General features: G+C 36.6%; 1 protein-coding gene across 15 annotated transcripts in view; it reads left to right on the forward strand.

The window, feature by feature from the left end:
• PBRM1 (polybromo 1) overlaps positions 1-24,815 on the forward strand; it is a 65,537-nt gene that overhangs the window by 13,930 nt on the left and 26,792 nt on the right. For 11 of the 15 annotated variants that reach the window (XM_033004580.2, XM_033004589.2, XM_033004581.2 and 8 more), the window contains 10 exons: positions 215-313; positions 1,700-1,791; positions 6,350-6,566; positions 15,136-15,277; positions 15,862-15,959; positions 18,979-19,255; positions 20,341-20,446; positions 21,648-22,290; positions 23,161-23,372; positions 24,470-24,655. In XM_033004580.2, coding sequence (XP_032860471.1) covers positions 215-313; positions 1,700-1,791; positions 6,350-6,566; positions 15,136-15,277; positions 15,862-15,959; positions 18,979-19,255; positions 20,341-20,446; positions 21,648-22,290; positions 23,161-23,372; positions 24,470-24,655 — 2,072 coding nt within the window. The remainder of the gene's footprint in view (positions 1-214; positions 314-1,699; positions 1,792-6,349; positions 6,567-15,135; positions 15,278-15,861; positions 15,960-18,978; positions 19,256-20,340; positions 20,447-21,647; positions 22,291-23,160; positions 23,373-24,469; positions 24,656-24,815) is intronic. The other 4 variants (XM_033004587.2, XM_033004588.2, XM_033004593.2 and 1 more) reach the window with 1 other exon arrangement.

The following is a 24,815-nucleotide window of genomic DNA, read 5'->3' on the forward strand; positions in this document are numbered from 1 at the left end:
CTTTATGAACAAAGTCAGTATTAATGCTGGGGCACTAAAGTATCTTAGTATTACTTTACTTATAGCTTTAAAACATTTTATATCTGTTTCTGAACCTTTTGGATGATCTATCAAAGTTATTCTGTAAAAAGCTTTATCCTGGCTGTGTCTTTTCTTGGGTCTAAGGTGGGCCTCTTTTTTTCCCCTTTCCTTGGCTTGTCTCTTCTGCCTTAAGGACTCCATCAAATTTGACTGCTTCCAAGCTGACAGGTCCTTCCTCACAGGGTAAAGGCAGTGTTGGTGATGAGAGAAATTCTTCTAACAAATATTACCGGTAAGTAAATTATGGACTTGGAGGAAAAGCTGGGTCACCATCATACGGAAAGACTGAAATTTGGGTGCTTTTCAATAGTGATTCAAATATATTTCAGTCAAACATCTATTAAGTATGATTTAATAAGTTGCTTTGCCGTAATTACTCTTCCATGTTTGATTTCATATTTAACATTTCAAAACACCTGTCACGAAACACTCTGTATGCAATTACTTCCTTAGAAATGTTCTGAAGAACAGTATGTTAAGCTTCATTACAAAACAAAGTAGGTGAAAAAAGTGCATGGAAAAAAGTGCATTGTAAGCCTAGAAAAAATACATTTGGAGACTAAAAAATAAGTAGGACTAAATAATTAAGAGATGGATGGTGGAAACAAATGAAGTCTGTAAAAAGAAAGTATTGCATTTGGGATGAATTTATTGCAAACTTGCTGAGTAGACTGGATTACTGGAGGCTTTCTGCTTTGTTCTTTCAGTCATCAGTTGAGAATTTTGGCACCTAGCAGTGGTCTTGTGTCTACAGTCTCTGGGTTACTGTCTTGAAACAGTGGTGCTCCTGTCTAATTCCCTGCATATATACTCTGAAGCCACGGTTTAGCACAGCAGCTGCAAGGGTCTTTAAGGGATTGGGCGTTTGTACAGAATTGGTGTCATTTTAAGCAACTCGTCTGCTTTTTTGCATTCTTCACTTTGCTCCCACAGGGCAAGGCCAAGCCCATTGCTGAAGGTGCCTAAAGAGCTGACCTAGTAAAAAAGCAGAGATTGTCAGGCATAGCCTACAGCATAGATATGAAGTGCTGTGCCCCAGCTTTGGGACGAAAGGAGGGAAGAGAGGGATGCTGGAGAAGTCAGTGAGAATATAGCTAGCGTGGATGCTGATTTACTCCATGTAGAAAGCAGAGAAAGGTACATCACATATAGACACTGTGTGTGCTGAAAATGCCTGGGATGGGGATGGAGGAATGGGAGGAGATAGCATATACAGTTTACAGTGTGCTGAATTCCTTCATGTAGACAAATCCCTATAAAACAGGATCAAATAATAAAGTTATTTATTGGGAGGGACTTGTTATCATCCCCCTTCTCCCCCAATAATTCAAATACTCAAGTATTCAAAATATGAAGCTTGAGCTCTAGCTTTCTGATTGTGTGTCCGGTTTTTCAGTTTGATGGACTGCCTCTTAAAATAGAGGCAGACTTATGGATCGTTAACAGTTTCTCCTGTTAAGGGCTCCAGTCTTCTCTTGCATAGTCATGTCTGTATTCCTGATAATGTAGCTTCGCTTGTTTACTGATGCACTCTGGGTGACTGTTAATGGTTAACATGATAACCCTTTCCCTTTCTTTTTTTTTTTTTAATTTTATGTATTTTTTTACTTTCTTATAGTAACAAAAGATCAGCCCAAGGGGATCGTTTATCAGCAATAACCATGGCACTGCAGTATGGATCAGAAAGTGACGAGGATGCAGCTTTGGCTGGTAGGAACTGTAATGCAGTTTCTCTGTTTATTTTCTTTAATTAAAATGTTTGGAATAAGCAAAACTGTAGAGCTCCAGATACATTCAAATATCTTAATTTCAAAAATATTTTGCAGTGTTTCTAAACCCAGCATGTAATTCTGTTAAATGTAATCCCTGTTCCCTTTAAGTACAAATTTATAAGTGTACAGTTGATAGGGTAGGCCAGACTTGCTTGCATGTTTTGAATTTTGTGTGAGTGTTTCCAAGTATACTTATCCAAACTTTAGGAAACTGTTGCTTGTTTTTATTCCTTCTAATGTGAAACAGAAGAGGAGACACTGGAGAAGACATTGGGTGCTCCTTCCAGTAAAAGAGATTTACAGTGCTGCAATTGTTTGAATCTCGCTCACACTGGCTTGTTCTCTCTTGCTCTCTTGTGCCATTGGGTCTTCTAAGTACTTGTCAGGTTTTATTTTTTTAAGTTGAAGATAATGGGTATGAGGTATAAGGACAGATAAATGTTAGAACTTAATTTAGAAATACTTGGTCTAGTCTAGCAGTTGTGAAATCTTGCACGATGGTTTATGTTAAAGCAGAAGCACATAAAAGGGCATGCCTTCATACAGCATCCTTAGGTTCATAATAATCATGCTTTAGCATTATACTGTAAACATATATGCTATAATATATGCATTATATCAGATATTTCAGTATTGTCATAAATTGTTGTAAGTTGTCTTTTAAGTTAGCCGTCTTGGTAGTTACATTCTCAGTAACTTCCTTGCCTTGATCTCAGAGCAGGTTTCTGAAATGCTTTTGTATATATCATCTGTGGTTTTATTTTTTATATACATTATTTCTTCATTGATGCAAAATGACACATCTCTTCAGTATATATTTTCGGGGCATTTATTTCACACCTGATAATTGAGTTGTACTCACCATTGTTTTCCAGTAGATGGATATGCTGTAGAATTTTTTTGATCATTTTAGATCATGCAGCAAGCAAAAGCATTTTTATTCCTGGCTAGCCCAAAGTTCAGTTATTGCTTCAAAGCAGCGACTTTCTGGGAGGTGTGAGGAGTATTTATTAGCTTGGTTCAGTGTGAATGTTGCTGCTATTTTTGGAAATTGTAATTCTGTAAAAATGCATGGGTTTTTTGTCTTTATGGGATTTAAATTCTTTATGTGATTTAACCACTTTCAGGTATCACCTTTACTGTGGATGTTATTGTCATTTTTATGGGCTTTTTGTACGCATCTGAGATTTTTGCCTTGCTTTTGCCTGCAGTAGAAGCTCTCCTGTCTTTATGGCATTCACATTAAGAGGCAATATCAATATTTTTGGCAGACCTCTCTCACCCTTAAGATTTTCTCTCCTTCCAACATACTACTTGGACATCCCTATGCTTTCAGTCTCTGGACGAGAAGGATTTTTCTTTAAACCAACTGGTCTTTTTATTAGTTGCTCTGGTATCTTATCATTTTTCCTTCCTCTAACATTCGTTAAAATAAATAGGAACTAGGCTGCGTGACTGAACATTAAGAGAACTTTCTCCTTCTCCATACAGAGGACTAAATCTTTGAGCTTCTTTGATTATAGCAGTTGCCTAAGCAATGAACAATATCAGTTTCCAACTTAGAGTTTATCCTCACAGTTTCAGAGGGTGTGATGGAGCTTGTAGAAGATTTCCAGCTCAAATGTACTAGGACATGAGCAGCTTCTGCAGCTCCCTTGCTCCTTATTGTAAATCTGTAAAGGCAGGCATAGATGGTCATTATGTAGTACTTTATAAATATTTCATTTAGTAAACAAAGCTATTTTATTTATTATTTTTTCATTTATCAGTGTGTTAATACTGGATGCTGCTTTTGGTTTTACTAGCATCTATCTTAAGTTAGACTTTGAGCATTCATTGTTGTCTAGGTGTTTTGGGACCACAAAGGAGACAGTGTTTAAAGCAAATCATTTACTGAGTAAAGACTAATTTTCTTTCATATACATTCAGATATTCTCCTCTCAGCTCCTTCTGCCTCATCATTGAGTAAGTGTACAAGTATATGTTAAATACATTTATATCTGATAATAAAGCTCAGTTCCAGTTGTAAATGAGATGGCTTCCTCCTTATGCAGTGAACTCAATTCAACATCACTGCATTGTGAAGCAGTCCCTTCATTAGGAAACAATGTGGTATGGAATGAACAGCAGGAAATATATTTTGTTTGGGACTGTTGAATGGCATATATTTTGTGGTTATGATTTACTGCTTTTTTTTTTTTTTTTCCTTTATCTGCTAACTGTAGTTGTGGTAACAGCTGCATGAAAGGGGAGTAACTGACTGTTACTTTCTACTGCCAGAATGTGCTTGATGGGGATATGGAACCTGGTGCTACTGCATATTAAAGAATCTACAATCTTGAATTAGATCTTTTGTTCCATAGCAAAATGTGCATTTTTCTGTCTTCTTATCTGAATAATACATTATTCTTCAGTTCTTAAGATAACAGGTTTCATATTAAAGCACTATCATTTTCTAAATATATAAGAATATATAATGTTTGACACATCACTTTTAAAGAAGATACACATCATAATGAAAATGTTTATAGCTGTATTGTAATATTATGTAAACACTTTGATTTAGTGCCTCTTTAATTTACTTAGGTTTTTATTTTAGGGAGTACCTTGTGTTCTACTTTCAATACAAAGGAAGTACATTTCTTATTTAAGGTATTGAACTGCTTTGTTGCTGGCCACCACATGTCAGAGAAAAGCAATATATTTGCTAGTTTCTTATTTTTTCTCGTTCATATAAATAAGTTGTTCTGCTTTTTCTATTCTGTTTCTTACTTTCTTATGCAGCACTCAGAACTGAACTGTTTGAGTAAACAAAATCGAAGACTGTATTTTGCTGCATAAACTATTTTGAAAACTTACTTTACCTGATAGCATTCTCTTAGCCTCGTTTGTCTCCATGTTCAGGTTGATATGTTAGGTACAGGAAAACAGTGGTACCTCCAGACTTTTGTTTCTACCTGAGTTATTTTGTCCAGCTCCTGCTTTGCTGGCTACTGTGTAGTACATGCTAGGTCATTCAGTGATGCTGATTGACATATAGATACGTAATTAGGATAATTCTGAGTGACTTCCCTGAATCAGTAATGAACACCTTTGTTATGTGTTTGCACATCTGCTGAGGTCTGCTTGTGTTTTAGCTTGCATCCAACCTGTCTGGTAGGTCCCATACTCTCACATAGATCTGGAACATCAGGCTGCAGAGGAAAAATGATAGTACTATGTTGTTATGCAGTCAGTCTCCCCTGGCTTTGTCATCATTTCAATATGTCTTTACTGAACTTGGATAGAAAGCTTGAAACACTGCCAGCCTCCACTGAGCAATAATGAAAATGCCAGCTGGAAACTTGGTGTGAGTGTTAGAGATCTGTCTTTTGTGTAACTGAATTACCCAGTGTGTCATCTGCCAAGCTTTCCTTCAAACTTTAACTCACAAGAGGGGGGGAAAAGGGTGAATAATTTAACTCTAGTATGCGCAAACCCACATAGATTTTATGTTATGCCTATCTGCAGGGTAAAAACTGCACCATTGGTGTTACTGAGAGGCATGGAAGGATTGGCCATTTATTGCTTCTTGTCTTATTTCCACTACCAGCTTTTTTCCCATTCCTATTGTGTTTCTGTTGCTCATGTGATGATTCTCCTAACTTCACCTGCAATAAATGTTAGTTCTTCATAGCATTTCTTTCATTTATCTTAATCCTGAAGCATAATGTATGCTTCATAAAGATCATTAGAAAAGTTTACTATAAAATTTGTAAATACTTTATTATTAAATGTTTATGCTAATTATATAATAATTCTAAAATATGTATTTCTCCTTTGTTTCACTGCATATACCAGAGGTGCAGGGTTTAGTGTCAGTTTCTTCTGCTAAACTTCAGAATTTTTTTAACTGAGCTGTGATTAATATGATCTAAAGGATTACAGAACTTTTGAAGTCACCTTTCTGATATACATGCAAAAAAATAATTTTTCATCTGGCCATATTGCTTAACTGACTAGGCACCTTTGAAAATTCCAGACATGGTTTTTCAATTTGTATTCTTGTAGATAGCTCATCAGATAACAGAATGGCAATAGTTCAGTATGCAGATATATTTGGCACAAATACTAGTATTAATGGTTTAATGTATAAATAAGGATATAGCTGTTGAATGGATAGTGTGTGGTTGAATAGTCCTGTTACGTAGTCTCATATGTGAACACTTCCCAGCACTTGTAGGTGGCAAGGGTGTATTACCAGTGACAGAACTGAAATCTCATCTGATAAGAGATTCCAGTACCTAGATAAAGTGCTATTTGTGTAAGCTTGAGGCTCAGAAGTTATATTTGTGATATCCTTTTCTGAGCTATGAATCTGACTGCAGAGAGTGGTTGAACACCCTCAACTGAGGGACTGCCTTTTCTAATTTAGGTCTTTATTAATTTGAAAAGTCAACCAAAAAACCCACTCTTGAGTTGTCCTGCTGAGTTTCACATTTTTCCTTTCTGTACAGCTGCTGCTCGTTATGAAGAGGGAGAATCTGAAGCTGAGAGCATTACTTCCTTCATGGACACTTCTAATCCTCTTTATCAGCTTTATGACACAGTTAGAAGTTGCCGAAATAATCAGGGCCAGCTCATATCTGAACCCTTTTTCCACTTGCCCTCCAAGAAAAAGTATCCTGATTATTATCAGCAAATTAAAACACCTATTTCATTGCAGCAGATCAGGTAAGAAAACAGAATACAAACTACATACGGTGGGAAACAATTCAAGGGTTTCTTATATTTCCAGTATCATTTCTTGTGGTCAAGTTGTTGATACCTAATGCAGTGTATGCCATCTTTCCTCTACATTTGGTTGCTTCTTGTTTCAACTCAATCTGCTTCAGTCTTTTGATCATCTTTTATAGATGGATGTCACTTGGTCTATTTTCAATGGAGTTTCATTTGTAATATGCCTGAAATGTTGCCATATCAATAATTCTGAAGGCTAGGTGGGCAGCAGAGATGAAAGCTTCTGCGGAACCCCCTGCTATTCTCTTTCCTTGACCCTGATGGCTTGGTTACATTTTACTGCCGTGTTTTTTAAATTAATAATCTTCAGAGTGTGAATTATAGAAAGGCAGTTGCAATTACAACTAGTAATTGCTAGATAGTTCCTTTTGTCTAGATCACAGTATAACTGTGGAGAATAATTATTTTCATTCATGATGTAGCTGGTCTGGACTGAAGTAAGCAGGACACCACTTATAAATCTGTGAGCCATGAAAGGTTCATCTGCCAGAGTGCAGTTGACAGATTAAAAACCTGAGTTGAAGTGAGCAATATCTTTCTTGAGCAGTCCAAGATAACCTAATATGATGGATAGGTGTCAGGGTCCTGAGTGCATTAATAGACCTTAATGGCACTGACCAGCCTCGGGTGGCCCTGGTCTCATGCCCAGTGGCCACAGGGGCTTCAGTCCCTGCCTGAGCTGCACTGCAGGAGTGCTGTGCTGGTCTTCTATCCTTAGTGAGTGAGGACTGGACCCTAACGCTGTTTATGTGTGTGTAATCCATTCTACTACATAGGTTGTACATTTTGGTTGTACCTTAATATGATCTGCTAGACCTGATATAATTGTTGAATAAGCAGCTTCTGTTAAATCGGAAAGTAACAAAGCTGTTTGTTTTGTTGGTGGGTTTGGTTTTGTTTTTTTGTTGTTGTTTTTGTTTTGTTTTGTTTTTTTAACCAGTCAGAGGATGTTTTGCATGTGCTGGGGAAAAACTGTGGAACTGCCACACTGATTATCTATCCATCAGTGGCTTTAAAGTGCTTTTTCTTATGTCTTGGTACAGCTGCTGGCTTGCCAAAGAAAGTATCTTGTCTTGAATGAAGCACAAAATGTACTTGATGAAAAAAAAAAAAAAAAGGTGAAATTGAGAAAAATCATTGACAGTTGTCAGGAAGCTCTTTGTCTGAATGTACCAAAGGTTATTGGCTCAACTTCTGTGTAAACAGATTTAATTGGGAGAGACCTTCCATTAAAAATACACTTGATATCAATTATAGGACAAAGAATTTGCCATAGGGAGGCAGCTGCGTTTCTGCTTTCCTTACAGTGTAGGCAGGTTGCATCTGGCTATGTGAGCAGTACAGAAATTGCACACAAACATATGAAGAACTGTAGAAAAAAAATGACTTATCTCATTGCCTGAGCTTAGAAAATAAAAAGGAACACACAGTCTTTTTAGAAATAGTGTTTGTAGTTCACAAGTTAAAGTGGAGTATTTATAATAGTCCAAATTCCTTTAGCTAATTCTGAAATTCAACTGCTCTTTAAATTACCACAGAATCTTCACTTCTTACTATACATAAAAAGCCTTGAAGTCATGCATATGTGTACTTAATTGATGTGCTTTAGGGAAAACTGAAACTAGTGTGATTTCACTGATACCGCAAATATGTCTTTAGATATTCAAAACTGCCACTCATTAGGGTTGGAGTTTTGGTTGGTTATTTTTGTTTGTTTGGGGATTTTTTTTTTTGTTTGTTTTGTGTGTGTGTGTTTTTTTGTTTTGTTTTGTTTTTCTGTGCTGGTGGGGTTTTTTGTTTTGTGTTTTTTGGGGTTTTTTGTTTTTTTTTTGAGATGTACATACAAAGAGCATATCTTCTGTTCACAGATGGGGACAGAAAAGTTAATCGTTCTAGTGAAAGGTTGAAGGTGTTGGAGTAAAGCCTGACATTCCTGTCTTGTATCTGTTTCACTTTGGCATGTGGTTGCCCAGGCTGTTTTGCCAGATTGAACTGTGAAATGTGTGGCCATTGCAATTTTACAGCTAGTCATATATTTCAGGAGATTGTGTGTATTAAATGCAGGAAAAGCCTTACAAAATAACATATGATTTCTAGAGGGAGAGTATGGGTATGTTTTGTTTTAAAAAGATGTATATTATACTTAACCCAGCTTCTCAGTCACTTTATGAGCATTACGAATCGCAGTCATTTGAGCTGAGTACTGATCCTGCCCTGTTCCTGGATGTGGGGAGTAGTCCTGCTGATGGCTTTTGTTTTCTTCTAGTTTCTTCCTGACTTGGGCTTTACAGAATCACATAATAGCTGAGGTTGAAAGGGAGATCGTCCAGTCCAACCCTTGGCTATAGCAGGGTCACACAGAGCCAGAGCCAATTGCTCAGGACTATATGCAGCCCGGTTTTGAATATCTCCACATGCACAGACTCTGCAACCCACCTGGGCAGCCAGTGCCAGTGTTTGACCACCCTCACAGTAAAAAAAAAAAACAAAACCAAAAAAAAAAAAACCACTTTTTTTTTTTTCTTGTATTCAGATGACATTTCATGTGTTTCAGTTTGTTCCAGTTACCTCTTGCCCTGTCAGTAGGCACAGCTGAGTCTGGCTCCCTCTTAATTTCCTTCCGCCAGGTGTTCATACACACACTGCTGAGACTCCCCTGCTTCAAACAGGACAAAACTCAGAGCTGTAGAACAGGAATATCCTAGTTAAAAAGAAAGCATGACACTGTGAAGGCTGTGACTTTCAGGTGTGGTAAAAGTGTATGGTGTGGAGGTTATTTTGCAAACTTAGCGTTGCTGGTAAAAAGTCATTCTGTGTTTATAAATGGCAGGAGGAATAGTCAGGAAATAATACAGGAGAATGTGTTCGGTTACCCAGTACGTAAGTGCTAGATCCTGGCATGCTTACAAGAACTGTGTTTCTTATTAAGTTTTACAATGCTAGTAAGTATAATCCCTAAGGCAAGTGGGTCAGGCTTTTCTACACCAGAGGAAGGAAGCGCTTCAGGGAATTCCCTGGCAGCACTTCTCTCCTAAAACATGTGTGAGTGCAGTGTGGGTGTATGGGCACTGAAATAGGTATCTTCATTGGCACACCCCAGTGTCTTGCACTCCAAGAAGCTGGGGTTATAGTTGAGCTTTAAAAAGTGGGTGGATCTAGTGTAAAACAAGGTTGGTTTTGTGTGATATCTACTGTTTGGGGATTTGAAATGCATTTTTCTTATGAATGTGCATCCTTTTGGACAGTGGTCTGTGACACTGATCTAAACATTACATTTCACTGCACTGTGATGTGTTGAGGTTCTCCTGAAACTGTGAGATTTGTGGTGGCTCTTGTTGCCTTTGGGTTAATTATGACCTGAGTTGAACTTACAGTAAATGTGATCATCTGGTCAAGTATATTTAACCACTTCTAGTAATATGGCAAATAAAGGAGTGAAACTTAAATTGAAATGATGGAGACTGCTGAGTTAAAGCTGAATGATTTATAGAGAACTTTTTTTTTTTCTTTTTTTAAATAACAGAACTTAAGCCTTAATGAAGTTCTTAATTAAAAAAAAATAAATTTACATTAAGATTTTATTATTACATTGACTTTGGAAAAATAATATGCCACTGTATTTCAGTTTGCTTAATTTATAAATGAAGCAATTGGGAAAATATTCTCTACAGAAAAAATTATGTCTAATAATTACAATACCTTGCAAATTTTCACTTCATCTGAGATTTAGCAGTTACTCTATTCCTTTTTTCATGTAATGTATTTTAATATTTGTTGAATCTTGTACATTTTAAAAACCTTCTGTCTATATAACCAGTTTTCCTACCTTAGCAAGTACTTTCAGTGTATATTGTACATAAGGCCTTTATAAAATCACAGATTCAAGTGAACAAGATTCCCAATGTACTTTATAAGACAACTGTCATTCCCCAATAGAACTTTTGTCAAATGCCTTTCTTGATTGAATACATTCTTTGTTACTGTTTTTTTCCCAAAGAGGCAGGACTAGCTCTTCACAATTTCTGAGTAAAAGGGAATAAGTTACATGAAACCTGTTTTCAATCATGTTAAAAATTTATTGTGAAGCTGCATTTCATAGTCTAAATTCAGAAAAGATACGATACTTTAGATCTGCTGAGTTTGAATATAATGAAACCCGTTTAAAGTACTGTGAATAACCTTCTTAATTAATCATGCTATTGTTTGCTGACAGCAAGTGCATTGAAGAAGATGGTAAAATAGGGGGTTATTTGCAGACTAGAACAGGATTACTTTTGTGCCCCTGCATTTTTCATTCTTCATATGTGTGTTTGGAAGTTGTCTATCTATGCAAACTGTATGGGCTAAGTCTTGATTTTTACTTTTGTTGTTAGGCCTTTCATGAATACAACTGTGAATGTAGGTTGTTAGCTTAAAATCCGGTGGCCTGCATGTTGATTATTTGGTTGTGGATAAACAAATATTGATAAAAGCAAGATTTTATTTCCTGGTAAGGTAATTTGAATGATAGCTCATCCTTCTCTTTTAAGACAGTGTTTCCTCTTTCTCTTGTCTTCTAAGCTCTAGGTTAAGATTTAAAGAAATAAGATATAATTATGCTGTTTTTCTTTACTTGTGAGGTACTGTCAGGGTCCTCACCTTCTCCATCAGCTTAAAGATTCTGTTTCTATAGGGTCACCAAAGAGCAGAGAATCAGTGCACATAAAATGGCAACTTCATGTGTTTCTCCTGCTTTTTGGTGCTTCAGGGTTAGTCTGCTGTATTGTAATGTTCATAGGTCACTGCTTAAATACACACAGATGAAGTTAGTGTGGGGTACCATGGCTATGTGGAGTGGGTGGTATATTTTTATATGAAGCATGTCATAGTACTGTTCTGGGGCCTGCATGAGCTATCACTCTGACCCTGGGAGAAGAGGTAAAGCAAATCCCAGATGTGTTAGTGTCAAGTGGCTTAGGGTCTGCTGATATGAAGAGTCACCAGTTTCTTCTACCATATCATGAAATTGTACAGGACTGATTTAGAATTCTCTTTTTGTAAAAAGAAAATGGTTGCAGACAGGGTATATTCCCTAGGAAACGCTATTGCCTTGCTTATTCTGCCTGCAGCTTGCTTTGAATTTGTTCTGCTTCAAAGGATATGGCAAATTCCCCCTTTTCCTCAGTTTGATAAAACTTTCCCCATAACATACAGAATTTGATTGATCAGGATATGTTACTAATGAGTAAATCTCATTTATAGTATCACACTGACAGTGTTACTTTATAGATACTGAACTTACAGGGGATAAGGATATAGAGTTGTCTGTTGGCTTTGATATCTCAGGAGGATGGTCATTCCTGTTGAGTTTGTTAGTGAGTGTAATCTTAGACCTTTAGTGATTCTTCCAGGGCAGCTTTAAGTTGGGTACAGAAAAAACTAAATAAAGAGGAATAGTACCAAGTGATAACAGGGAGAAACAGTTTGCATTGAAGAAGTGGTGCTTCAATTAAGATGTTGTCCTTTTGATTTTTCTTTCAGAAAGCTGAATCTAGACCTCATGCAACAGCAATCAAAATATGAATTTGCAATTCTATAATTCTAATTTAGTAGATTAATTGGAAGGCTAGAAACTTTTACAGTTTTTATTCTTCCTGCTGTCCATTCTCTCAAAAGTTGTTCTAGTTCTCTGGCAGAGGGCAAACATGCCAGAGTTGAAAAAGAATGTTTATATACTACCTGCTACTAATGTTTAAGCAAAATTTGAGCCAGGAGTTGAAAAGCAAGAATGTTGCATGCAGATGTGCTTATTTTCAAGATCTATTCTGCAGTTCATCCTCTTGCAAGGATACCAGCTTGGTTGTTAAGATTTCTGAAGCATGATTCCTTGTCCTCCAGCAGTTGTCTTTATCAGTAAAAAACATTGAGACCTTTTAGACATTTGTCTTAAGTATTTAATAATGAAATCTAAAGGCAGTTGTGGTAGTATTCACTTTATTTGATCCTTAGTTAGAGCCTAATTCTGCAAATTTGTCTGTATAAGTTGTCACCTGGAAACAAACCATGCTGATAGGGTCTACATCCAAGGGGAGGAAAAAAGTCTGTTGGCCAGCATTTCTCTCCAGTGCTGCTCCTTAATTGATTTCTACACAGGACTTGCTTTTTGAGTTGGATTTTTTTATGTTCTTAATTTCTAAAGTAATTTAGATGACTTGCTTACCTTTTTCTAAGATGCAGAATTGCCTTTAGACGTTATTTTTGTTTTCTTAGTCCTTTGAAAGTTTGAATCTATTTTATAAACATCTGTAAATAACATCAATAAACAAGGACTTTACTGCTTGTTTACATACGTAATTACCCTATGTGCCTTGACAAATTAGAATGCTCTTAAATCTGTTTTGAAACCATTAAAACTCACTTTTGATGGTTTTGATAAATACAAGCCTATTAGATAGGGGTTTTGATGCAAGTTTTTTAGGCATTTCTATTCCATGTTTTATTGAGTATTCTCTTAATGATCTGTTAGCTTTTGTAACACCAACAAATGTTTGTGTGCTGAAGTGCTGTAATTGCTTATTAATATTTTTGTTGGAAAACAAGAATTAGTTATGTACATTTTACTGTATAGATTTTGCTTTCTGTACCAGAGAGTGTTTGGATTATCTGGAGATGATATAAGGTGGCCTGTAGTGTTTATTACCAGACAGAGGCAAGAGCATGAAGTAGACTCAGTGTTTACATCCTTAGTATTTATGAGCCTGTGCATCATAGGCTAGTGGTTTGGGTCAAAATAATCCTGAATTTAATGGCTTTTTATTTTGTTTTTGACTTTTTTAATACCAGTCACGTATTCTGTGACATATGCAAATAATTGTTGCTGGAGTTTTACAAGGTAGAAATGGAGGCTGACTTTACCTTTTCTTTATGGCAGTTTAATTGGTACCCAGACTCTATTGATTTTGGGTGGGTGTGTGTGGTTTTGGGTTTTATTATTGTTTATATTTTTGTACTAATCTAATGAAAATTATATTGGTAACTTCTTTTTTTTTGGAATTGAAGGGTGAGTGAAGCTGACAGGAAAACTTTTTGATTATCTGTTGCTTCAGTTGGAAACATTAAAAGTAATCTAAAAAATATGCATAAAGGTTTGCAAGATATTGATGTCTTAAAGTCTTAAAAAAGACACATGAACCTAAAATGGCTCATTTTAAATGAGAATGGCAACAAGTAATTTTCTCCACATCTTACACTTAGGTTGTCAAAATTTGTTTTCTGCTTTTATCAGTTTTTGAGGACACAGTAGTTCTTCAGATCTGAAAGAAATTAAAAAGAAATATGCTACATTTCATTAAGGTGCATGCAGCTGCCATCCTGGCAACATGCATCTAATTGGATGTTTCCTCCAAAATGTATTCCATTGTGACAGCTTTATAGACACATGGGCACTTCTCCGTAGTTTTTATAGCAGTTTCAGCCCTGTGCCACATTTAATCCAACCATGACTTCCTCATCCTTGGCTGGCCGGTGAAGAGTCCTGTGTAGCACCAGTTGAACACAGTTGTTCTTTGTTCACTGGTTCAGCTGTAAGGTCACACTGGCAGGTAAGGTTTGGGACTAAAAGATACTATATGGAATTTATTTTGTGGTAGTGCTTATGCCCCATCAGGCAGGTTTGCGTTCAGCTAGATGCTGTAGAAGGCAGACTGTGTTTAAGGGTGGTGCGTAGCTGGTGGATGTGATGGGCAGGTGGGTGAGGAAGAAGATATGAAGGAGGATGACTGCATTTTGCAGTTGTGATAGGGTTTGGTTTTTGCGTTGTTGCAGGTTATTATTTTCTGTGGTGTTGGAAGGTTTAAAAGAGTTGGCTAGAACTTTCACCACTTGTACAAGGATATACAAGAAAACACATTAAGTTACTGGCAAATGTAGTGCACTGATTCGTCTGTTTAGCATATGAAAAATGACCTTTGTTTGTTGTTAGTCCTTTTCTAACTGTTTTCATGTGTAGTGCACTTCGCAGGTAGCACTAATCACCAACCAGGTACTTTTAAGAGAAGGCAAAAATTGAAGGGGGTTAACATGAGAGGTGCTGGGCACTTTTGGTTCTCCCTGAAGTTCAGTGGAATTGATGTGTAGGGAAGACAGCGTTTGTGGCTGTGTGGAGCTAAGCTGTCGCATTGATATCATACCCAGGCCTTACAGGTCACAGCTGAGGTGTACTGGAGTAGTCTCAGCAGGCTGTGCTTCTGCTGCAGCTGTACCACATCTTCCATGAAAACAGGACTTCAGTCTGCACAACTTCAAAGAGGGAAGTTTTCAGAATTACTAAAATCATTCTTTAAGAGGAGATTGTTTCCCTAACATAGTTACAATTGGAATATGTTACTGCAACATCAGAAAAAGAAAACACAGTCATGTAATTAGAGCTCTTTGGATAGTGATTTATTATGAAAATGAAAATGCTAAAGAACTGTTTTGCAATATGTGACTTGTGAAACACCTGTTTGGTATTTCTCTTTTGCAGAACCAAACTGAAGAACCATGAATATGAAACTTTAGACCAGTTGGAGGCTGATTTGAACTTGATGTTTGAAAATGCCAAGCGCTACAATGTTCCCAATTCTGCCATCTATAAAAGAGTACTGAAAATGCAGCAGGTTATGCAGGTAGGTGGGGTCAAACAAACAAAAGGATAGAACTTCATATGTGAATTTCCTTCCCTAGTGAATATTTTTCCAAAATAATTTTTAACTAGACCTGTATTTTCAATAGTATTTTCTTGCTTAGGGGGAAGTATGGGAATGAAGATCATCATAGGGTGATTTTTCTTCAGCACACTAGCTGCCTTCTGTGATTTCTTTTGGTCACTTTTATTGCTTACTATGACTCTTAACCCAATTAAGTTGAGAAGATTGTTGATGTGGGGTTTTTTTTAGGGTTTGCAGGTAATCAGAGGATGCTAAAACACTTCAAATTTCATTAAATGCTCCAGCTAAGTGCTACAGTCTGAAATGGCATTGTTTTCAAATTGGTTCCTCAAAATTTTTTCTGACAGTTAAACAGAATTACACTGTTATTTTATGTTGGCCAGCTTATATTAAATAAATCACTGAAAATATTTTGATGGTGGTTTAGTCTCAAAACTTGTAGTTCCATCTTTCTTTGTGCATCTGATCTGTTCTGATGTTTAATACTGTTCTGAAAAGTGTTCATCAGTGAGTTTGGCTTCAGGGTTTTGTTATTTTTTCAGGCAAAGAAGAAGGAGCTTGCTAGGAGAGACGACATTGAGGATGGGGACAGTATGATTTCTTCTGCTACATCTGATACTGGAAGCTCAAAAAGGAAAAGGTATGTACTTCTGTAGTTCCTGCAGACCATGACATTGCTACATCTTTTATTTGTTAAAGAGAATATATGGTTTTTAGCATTTGCATAAGGATTTGTAATTCTGAAACTTAACCTCATTAAGTGTTGATTCTAATAAAGTCAGTAAATAGTTTTGAATTAATTTTCCTTTTTTGGCCCATTAGTTGGCATTTGTCAACATAACTTCACTAAGTGGCACAGACACTGTAGTTGCACTGAATTGGGTAATTTTGTCAGTGGATTTCAGGATTTTTATTTGTAGGGGTTTGTTTTTGGTCTGGTATGTCTTCACAGGTTCTTAGCAATTACTGTTTCTTTTCTACTATTAGTTCAGTATTTATTTTTGTAGTTTGGGTAGCAATTTCAGAATATAATAATTAAAGTTAACAGTTGGGCTGAATAAATGTTTTGAAAGTGTATAGTATTATATTGCTCTACAAATGTTTTTATTTGGTGAAGTCTTCTGGCATAAACATGAATTTTCCATGACCTAAACTCTGCTTGAGGAATTGTCATCATTCATCTTTGAGGACTGCTTCTCTCTCCATTCTGAATTTGCACTCTTCGGTTACTTACCTGTCAGTGGCTGGACTGAAGAGGGTATTTGACAAATAGATAAACTGAGTATAATGGGTTGATTGTTCTGGATACTGTAATGTGAACAAAATTCACAATGATTTAAAATACACTCTTTTAGTGAGCAATAGTGATCGTTTATGGAAAGTATTCTTTAACAGTCATAGCTGTTGTGTAATTAATATTAGTGATGCATCTCACTCCAGCAAGAGATATTTTTTCTAGTCTGCTTCATGGTATCATTTGAAACAAGTTCCAACTTCTGTTAGTATTATTGCAATAGTGACAACTGCCAGTGTAAAACTAACTCAGCGTCTTTCTTTGGTGTTGTGACCTTCAGCTTCCTGTATTTTTAGTTCTTTGTTTTGTAAAAGTAACAGCAGTTGTGGAGGGAGGAAGGGAATGGAATAGAGCATCAGCAAAGATTCACTTAAGAGCAGTCAACTGAGTGCAACAATGTACACTCATAAAAAAATCTGCAGAGATAAAACCTTAACATGACTTTACAAGGTGGTATGATCTAGGGATGCTAAGATGCTAAGAAGAAGAAAAGTAGTGAACGGTAGGTCAGACGATAGTACCAAATGAAGATCAGGAAAGAACAAATTGCAAAAATTGGTAGTTTTGTGATCTTCAGATTCAAAGAGAAGTACTAACCTAATCGAGTAAGTCAAACTGTCATCAGTGTCCTTTTAACCCTACGTTGCTTTTGATCACCTTGTGCAAGAGAATACTGAAATGCTTAAAAGAAGGAATCTGTCAGGCCTTGTCATCTAAGAACAGTAAAGGAGAAAATTTGTCTATGTAGGTAAGGGAAATCAAAATTATTGTATTTTGTTCATGCCCTGAAGTCAACCTGAAAAAGCTCTTGATGTCAGTTCAACAGTTGTTACCAGTTTCACTTGCTAAATGATAGGAAGTAAAAGAAGATTGTATATGCTGCTGTTAATGGAAGTGAAGCACTGAGGAATTCCAAAATGTTGCTGAAGGAAGGAAGTTAGTAACCCAAGCAAAATTCATCCTGTGTTTGAATTCCCTTTTATGTATCATATGCACGACCTGAATCTTGAGTATTGGCAGGCCTTTTACTATTTCTCCTTTGTTTTTGCCTTACTTTCATTGAACTAAATCTTAAAACACAGAAACATGTTAAAATGGAGAATTCGGAAGCATGTCTCTATTCTGGCACTACTCATCTGCTAGTGGGAACCACTAACAGTTTCCAGCAGTGAAGGTAATGCAGAAAAAAAGTTTTTAACCTATAGAAGATACATTTTTAATTTTATCACGTTGTGAAAAAGATTTTCATTAGTTATTTTGCTGACCTCACCAAGGAGCAAGAGATGTCTGAGGCATGATGCTTCATGCTGTATTAGGTATATTTTAAATGTAGGAGAAAAAGATGGAAATGATGGAAAATGATGGAGAATCTGTGATGCAATTTGGTTTCTAGCAAGTTGTATGGTGATGTTTTGCATATTCTGCAAATGAAGATAGTTTTTGTTGTTGTCTTTGCAGATAATGTAGTCAAAGTGATAACTACTTCAGTAAGTCTTACAGAGATTGCAATTTGGAAGCTGGTTCAGAGGTGCTTTGTAGAGATTGCATTTCTAAGAGTGCCATGTTATCTGAGCTGAGATTATACTTTATTAACATAAGCTTTCCTCTCCCTTATTTGATTTGCTTATAGATCATGTAGATTTCTTGAGACAGCCATAGTAGCTACCCATAGGATGACTATAAAGTTTGTGGTGACAGCATATGCATGGCTATTTTCTACCTGGGTTTGCAGTTTTGTGAGCTTTATTGACTTGTAACTTCATTTGACTGTGGTTGACAGATATTTAAGCAATCCAGACTCTTCTTTCTGCTACATTCTTGATGTCTTTTATTTTCTTGTTTGTATCTGGTACCAAAGAAGATACAGAATTACTCTGAGATAAATAGCTGAAGTCTTTGATATTCTGTATTCACCAGAGGTAGTCATGAAGATACTAGCTGAGGGATTTTTTCCAGTTTACACTAGATCTTCAGGTCTTAGATTCAGACGCATAATCCTGACTGATCTGCTTTCTCTGCAGCTGAAAAGTGCTTAGAGCTCTATTCAACCTCTGCATTTTAGAAAACTAGTTATTTGTTTTACTCTGTAGAACACAAATTCAAGGTGAATGAGAGAAAAATCATATCTTGAAGTTGGTTTCTTGTTTATTTAGTAGACTGCTGGTTATGATGCTGTCATTATTTGCAAATAGACCTATGTTTTTAGTACACTGTCTTAATGTTGAACCTTTATGTGTGTGTTTTGATGGTTGCAGTTGTATTTTCATGGTAGAGGGTAATGTCATATTGATATTGGTGTTGGAAGTGGGGAAAAGAGCCCCTGAAATTTATTTTTTCCTTATTCTTCTTCTCCTTAACCTGACAGTAAAAAGAATATACGAAAGCAACGAATGAAGATCTTATACAATGCAGTTCTGGAAGCTCGAGAACCAGGCACAGGCAGACGGCTCTGTGATCTGTTTATGGTTAAGCCATCCAAAAAGGACTATCCAGACTATTACAAAATTATCTTGGAGCCAATGGACTTGAAAATGATAGAACACAACATCCGCAATGATAAGTATGCAGGAGAAGAAGCCATGATTGAAGACATGAAGCTCATGTTCCGAAATGCAAGGCATTATAATGAGGAAGGCTCCCAGGTACTGTTTTGATTCTGCAGTCACGCTTACCTCTCTGCTTCTTTGCAGACATATAGATTATGTTAGGATGGTTTAGCTTTGACTGTTACTCACATTATTTATGATAATTGCTTACTGAACTAAAATAGAAATATGACTCTTTCTGCTGATGCTTTAAATCCTGTCTTCATCTGTAGTTGTATAAACATGAAATGCAACACGCTCCTTTGCAAAGTTTAGATTTATTGCCTGTTAGCTAAATTTGTTCCTCTACTACAAAGAACGTCAGCTGAATATTTCCTAGTATGTTTTAAACAAATAAGCTGGTTACTAAATTCTCATTATTCATGCTCGGTTAATCACGTGAAGGTATTTGCACAGTGAATGATCATCAACATGTGATTTGGAGCTCAGAACCTCTGAGAAGGGATGTCTTAATTGGAAAGAATCCAGCTCTCTTTTCATGGAAGTGTAAAGCGTGGGAGGTCAGACTAGAAGACCTGACTTGTTCAGCACAGCAAAGGAGTCTGAAAAGAATCTGCTTTTAATTTACAAATATATTGTAGTGTGTTTCTATATGGTGATGTTTCTCAGCCAGCAAGCATGATGATGTGGAACAGAGTGGTGGTAAGAAACCCCCAGCTATTTCTAATGAGGAACTTGATCAACTACTGTACAGGACTTTTTGATGAGGTTGTGTTCACCTGGGTTGGATTTGAAGATGCAGGAGGAGTGTTATAGTCCTTTGTACCTTGATGGAATCACAGTAGTTCAAGAGATCTTTCATTGCTTAACAGAATGGTTTGATGAGGAAGTTGATAAGACAACTACACCTTGCCATTTTTAGTCTTTGGAATAGAAATGAAGCTTAATTGGATAATTTATTCAAGATTTATGTCTCCCTGATTTCGATGGTGTTCATCAGTTCTGCTTACCTACATATAAGTCTATTAAAGGTCCCATTTGGGAAATGGGACCTTTTTATTCAAGTACTTGGCTTTGCATACAGCTTTTTCAAACTAGCATTTAAATGTTGTTTGGGAGCTAGTTCTAAACTAGTCAAAACACAGTAAACCTTGTTTTGTTTTTTGGTTACTGATTGATAGGTATACAATGATGCCCATATGCTGGAAAAGATCCTTAAAGAAAAAAGAAAAGAACTGGGACCACTAGCTGAAGATGATGAAGTTGCATCCCCAAAACTAAAGCTAAGTAAGGCAACCTCATACATTTTTATGTCTCATTTCAACATTTACGAAAACCTAACAATACAGATAACAGATCTTCCTTTTAGAATAGAAGACATGATCTGCAAAGTTACACTGCCATGCAAAGTAGAATTATATTTTCAAAATCATTACAACAATTGTGTATTTACATATAAACATAATAGAATTTAGTTGTTGTATATAGCATTTTCTAAGAAAATTAACTTAGAACGAAGAAATAAAATTTAGGGAGTTGTTGAAATGACTGACATTTAGTCACATTTAGATGCTTCTCAGACTGAGTAAAGCTCTTAATTTCCCTGGTCAAATGTCTAGGATTTCCACAGAATGATAAAAGAAATGTGAGCTTTATCTGGAAAATCATTGAAAGCCATGAAAAACATAGAAGTGAAATTTCCAACAATATCTATTCCTAGAGCTGTTGCCCTTACAAACTAGATTTGCTGCTACTCAAATCTTATGTGCCCTTATATTAAGTGTTTAGAATTTAGCAAACTGAGAAGGATAAAATTGCACAGAAAGGCTTAAAGAAAATAACTGCACACAACCCCCTTGAAAACAGAAGTGTGCAGCTCTTAGGTAAGGTACAGGCAGTAGAGAATTCACAGGCAGAGACTATGCAGTACAGTAACAGAGATCCTGAATTAATCAAAAAGTTAATCTGATCGATAAATCCCATGGGAGGCCTTATTTTACATTTTACCTATAATAATCCTCTCTAATTTGGCATAAACCTGTCATAAAGGAATCTGATAACATTTAGAATGCTTCATTTTAGTGATAGAAAAAACCCTGGGATGACTGGATTTTTAACGGCTGTAGAGCTCAGTTCACGTAAAGGTAGTAAGATGAAATTCGGTTTAGAGGAGTTATTAATAACATTAGGTAGGAAAAGATGTTTTCCATGCTTAAGTCTGAAGAGACCTTTCCCAGTTGGACCACATAGTAACATATGATTCTATGCTTGCCAAAAGAATAACATTTTAAAGAAAATATGCATACAGTTACAGAAGACAAAAGCAACGGCCACTTGGAATGGGCTGCAATGTGGTGAATCTTCTGCTCGTACCATAAAGTGGTGGTTCTGTAAGCAGCTCTCTAGTGGAAGGGAGATGGGAAAAGAAGTGTGCAAAGTCTATTTTTATAATGATTTTTTTCTTTTGTTTCTCTTTTTGTCTGCTTAGGTAGAAAAAGTGGCATTTCTCCTAAAAAATCAAAATACATGACTCCAATGCAACAGAAATTGAATGAGGTGTATGAAGCAGTTAAGAATTACACGGATAAACGAGGCAGGCGACTAAGTGCCATCTTCTTGCGGCTGCCATCTCGGTCTGAACTTCCTGACTATTATGTAACCATTAAAAAGCCCGTTGACATGGAAAAGATCAGAAGTCATATGATGGCAAATAAATACCAGGATATTGATTCCATGGTAGAGGACTTTGTAATGATGTTCAATAACGCTTGCACATATAACGAGCCAGAATCTTTGATTTATAAAGATGCCCTGGTCCTGCATAAAGTTTTGCTTGAAACTCGGAGAGAAATAGAAGGAGATGAGGATTCTCATGTGCCCAATGTCACTTTGCTAATTCAGGAACTTATCCATAACCTTTTTGTATCTGTTATGAGCCACCAGGATGACGAGGGCAGATGCTACAGCGACTCCTTAGCTGAGATTCCTGCTGTTGATCCCAACTTCCCAAATAAACCTCCTCTGACTTTTGATATTATCCGAAAAAATGTTGAAAACAACCGCTATAGAAGATTGGACTTGTTCCAGGAGAATATGTTTGAGGTACTAGAGAGGGCAAGAAGAATGAACAGGTGAGTGAAGCCTTATTTTTCAGGTATTCTTTCTCTTATCACATGAGTTTTGCATGTTAACATTAGACAAAGGCTGAAGTTTTCTTAAGGTGTTAGCTTTCCCTTGATATAGAGGTTTAGAAAACTACATCTCAAAAGCTTTATCAGATCTTCAGTGGAATGTATGCTTTTGTTTAAAAACAAGTAAAATTTAGATTTCTGCCATGAAATAATTTTGACGTTAATCTTCCAGAGGCATACCTCATGAAAACCAGGTTTGTGCTAATTTTCAAATAGAAAAAACAAAGAGGAGGAGCTGTTTACTAACTGCTTAACTAGTGTCTTACTCTTTTGGAGCAATCACAGTTGTATAAGTTATGGTAATATTGTGCAAAAGCTGTGAACACTTGCGACTTCTTGCAGTGTTTTACTTGAATTAGGTAGCGTACTTTGGGATATGCAGGTGAGATCTTGACTCTGAAGGAGAAGAGGTAAAAAATGACATTAAAAAATCTACTATGGGTAATTAAAATAAGTCAGTTTTATTAATGATGTTGTTATTTGAGTTTTTGGAAGTTAACAGATTGTAGAGGTCCAGTGGCAGGTAGCTTTGGTGGCAGCTAGTACCTTTGATTTTTCTGGTGTTTTACAACTGGTGTATACAAAAATACTGTTTTGGGTAAATTATAATACAAACTGACAGCAGAGTAGCAGGTGGAGCATGACTTGCCAGTGTCTACTGCTGCTTATTAAGAGTAAGCACAGAAATCTACTGGTAGATTGAAGTTTTAGTTTTATCACTAAGTATGGTGATTGATGTGTGTGTGTTTAGGATCCTGTTCGACTCTGCACAAACTGTGTTTCTGCCCTGTTGTACATATTTTTGTACAGGACTGATTCAGAGATTTATGAGGATGCAGTCGAACTTCAGCAGTTCTTTATTAAAATTCGAGATGAGCTCTGTAAGAATGGAGAGATTCTTCTGTCGCCTGCTCTCAGCTATACCACCAAGCACCTTCACAATGATGTTGAAAAGGAAAAGAAGGAAAAACTGCCCAAAGAAATAGAGGAGGATAAGCTCAAAAGAGAGGAGGAGAAACGAGGTAGCTACTTTATTTTCATTAATTTTAATTTATTAATTGAAAAATGTACATATGCATATGTTGTATGCTCTGTTGTTAATGCAGCTTCACTAACCGAAGGGACCTTAATAGTCAGGTTGTCCATTATGGGTCTTATATTTTAAAATTACAAGAGATTTATTTTATTTTGATCCTTAACAGCCAGGCCAGATGGCTTTCAAGAAAGAGATGTAGGTAGATACTAACCGTATATAAACTCTTTAAGCAAAACACACTGGGGTACCAGTAGTCCTATTTCAAGGATATAAAAGAAAACAATTGGTTTTTACTGTAGCTTTTTGCTGATAATAAACTTAGCAATGACTATTCTAAATGACCTTTTTAGTAATTTCCTTTTTGACAACTACTGGTTTCTTGATGTGCTGATGGTGTTGTCTATGATCATGCTTTTAACACTGTTAAAGAAATTGTATAAGTAAGCCTTTTGGATTTTTTACTTGGCTACTATGAGCATGAAGAGGAATGGACAAGAAAACTTCTGCGAAGATCCTTTGTGTTTTACAATTCCTGTCTGTTACTGTCCATATAATCGTTGTGGAGCATGTCTAGGGGAATGAATAAAGCGCTCTAATTGCTTCTTTCCATAGATGGGAGCAGAGCTGTTAGCTCTTTGTCCTTGAACTGTCTTTCTAACATAGTTCATCTTCCCACATAGCACTGATGTCAGCAGCAGTAAAGACAGTTGCTCCAACCAGGCTCAGTATTTTAAGCAGCTGTAGTGCTCTTTTTCTGTCTTCATTCAAGAGCTAAAAACCCCAAAGAAAGCAAAATGTGCCTTTTGGAAGGCTTCTGATCTCAGAAGCTCACACTGTGGGGTCTCAATAAAATTTGGCTAAAGAAGGGAAACCCAGCCTTCAGCGGCACCAGTAGCAGAAAGGCTGGCAGCACAAAACACACTTAAACCCTTCCTTCACACTGGAAGTCAGTGACAGAGGGACACATCAGATATCATGTGACAGTTCTGCATTCAGCAAAGGGTGAGGGCATTCATATTGGTAATCTTGGCTAATGTGGAAATGTGGCATTGCTGACATCTATTTTTCCCTTCTTGAAATAAGAAGCTGAAAAGAGTGAAGATTCTTCTGGATCAGCTGGGCTGTCAAGCTTGCATCGGACCTACAGCCAGGATTGCAGCTTCAAGAACAGCATGTACCATGTAGGAGATTATGTGTACGTGGAGCCTGCTGAAGCCAACTTGCAACCTCACATAGTCTGTATTGAGAGGCTGTGGGAAGATTCAGCTGGTAAGGATGTCTTTGCTATAAGAAAACAATATGGTAAAACTTCTTATCACTATTTAAAACCTCCAATTTGACCTTTTTCTGTGTAGATGTTATTTGTTTTATTTGCAGAAGTATGTGTAGACTGGCGAGTATTTTTCTTGGTTTTGAATTGCTTTGTTCC

This window comes from Tyto alba, unplaced genomic scaffold (assembly GCF_018691265.1).
Source record: "Tyto alba isolate M040663 unplaced genomic scaffold, T.alba_DEE_v4.0 Super-Scaffold_3, whole genome shotgun sequence".
Lineage (NCBI taxonomy): Eukaryota > Metazoa > Chordata > Aves > Strigiformes > Tytonidae > Tyto > Tyto alba.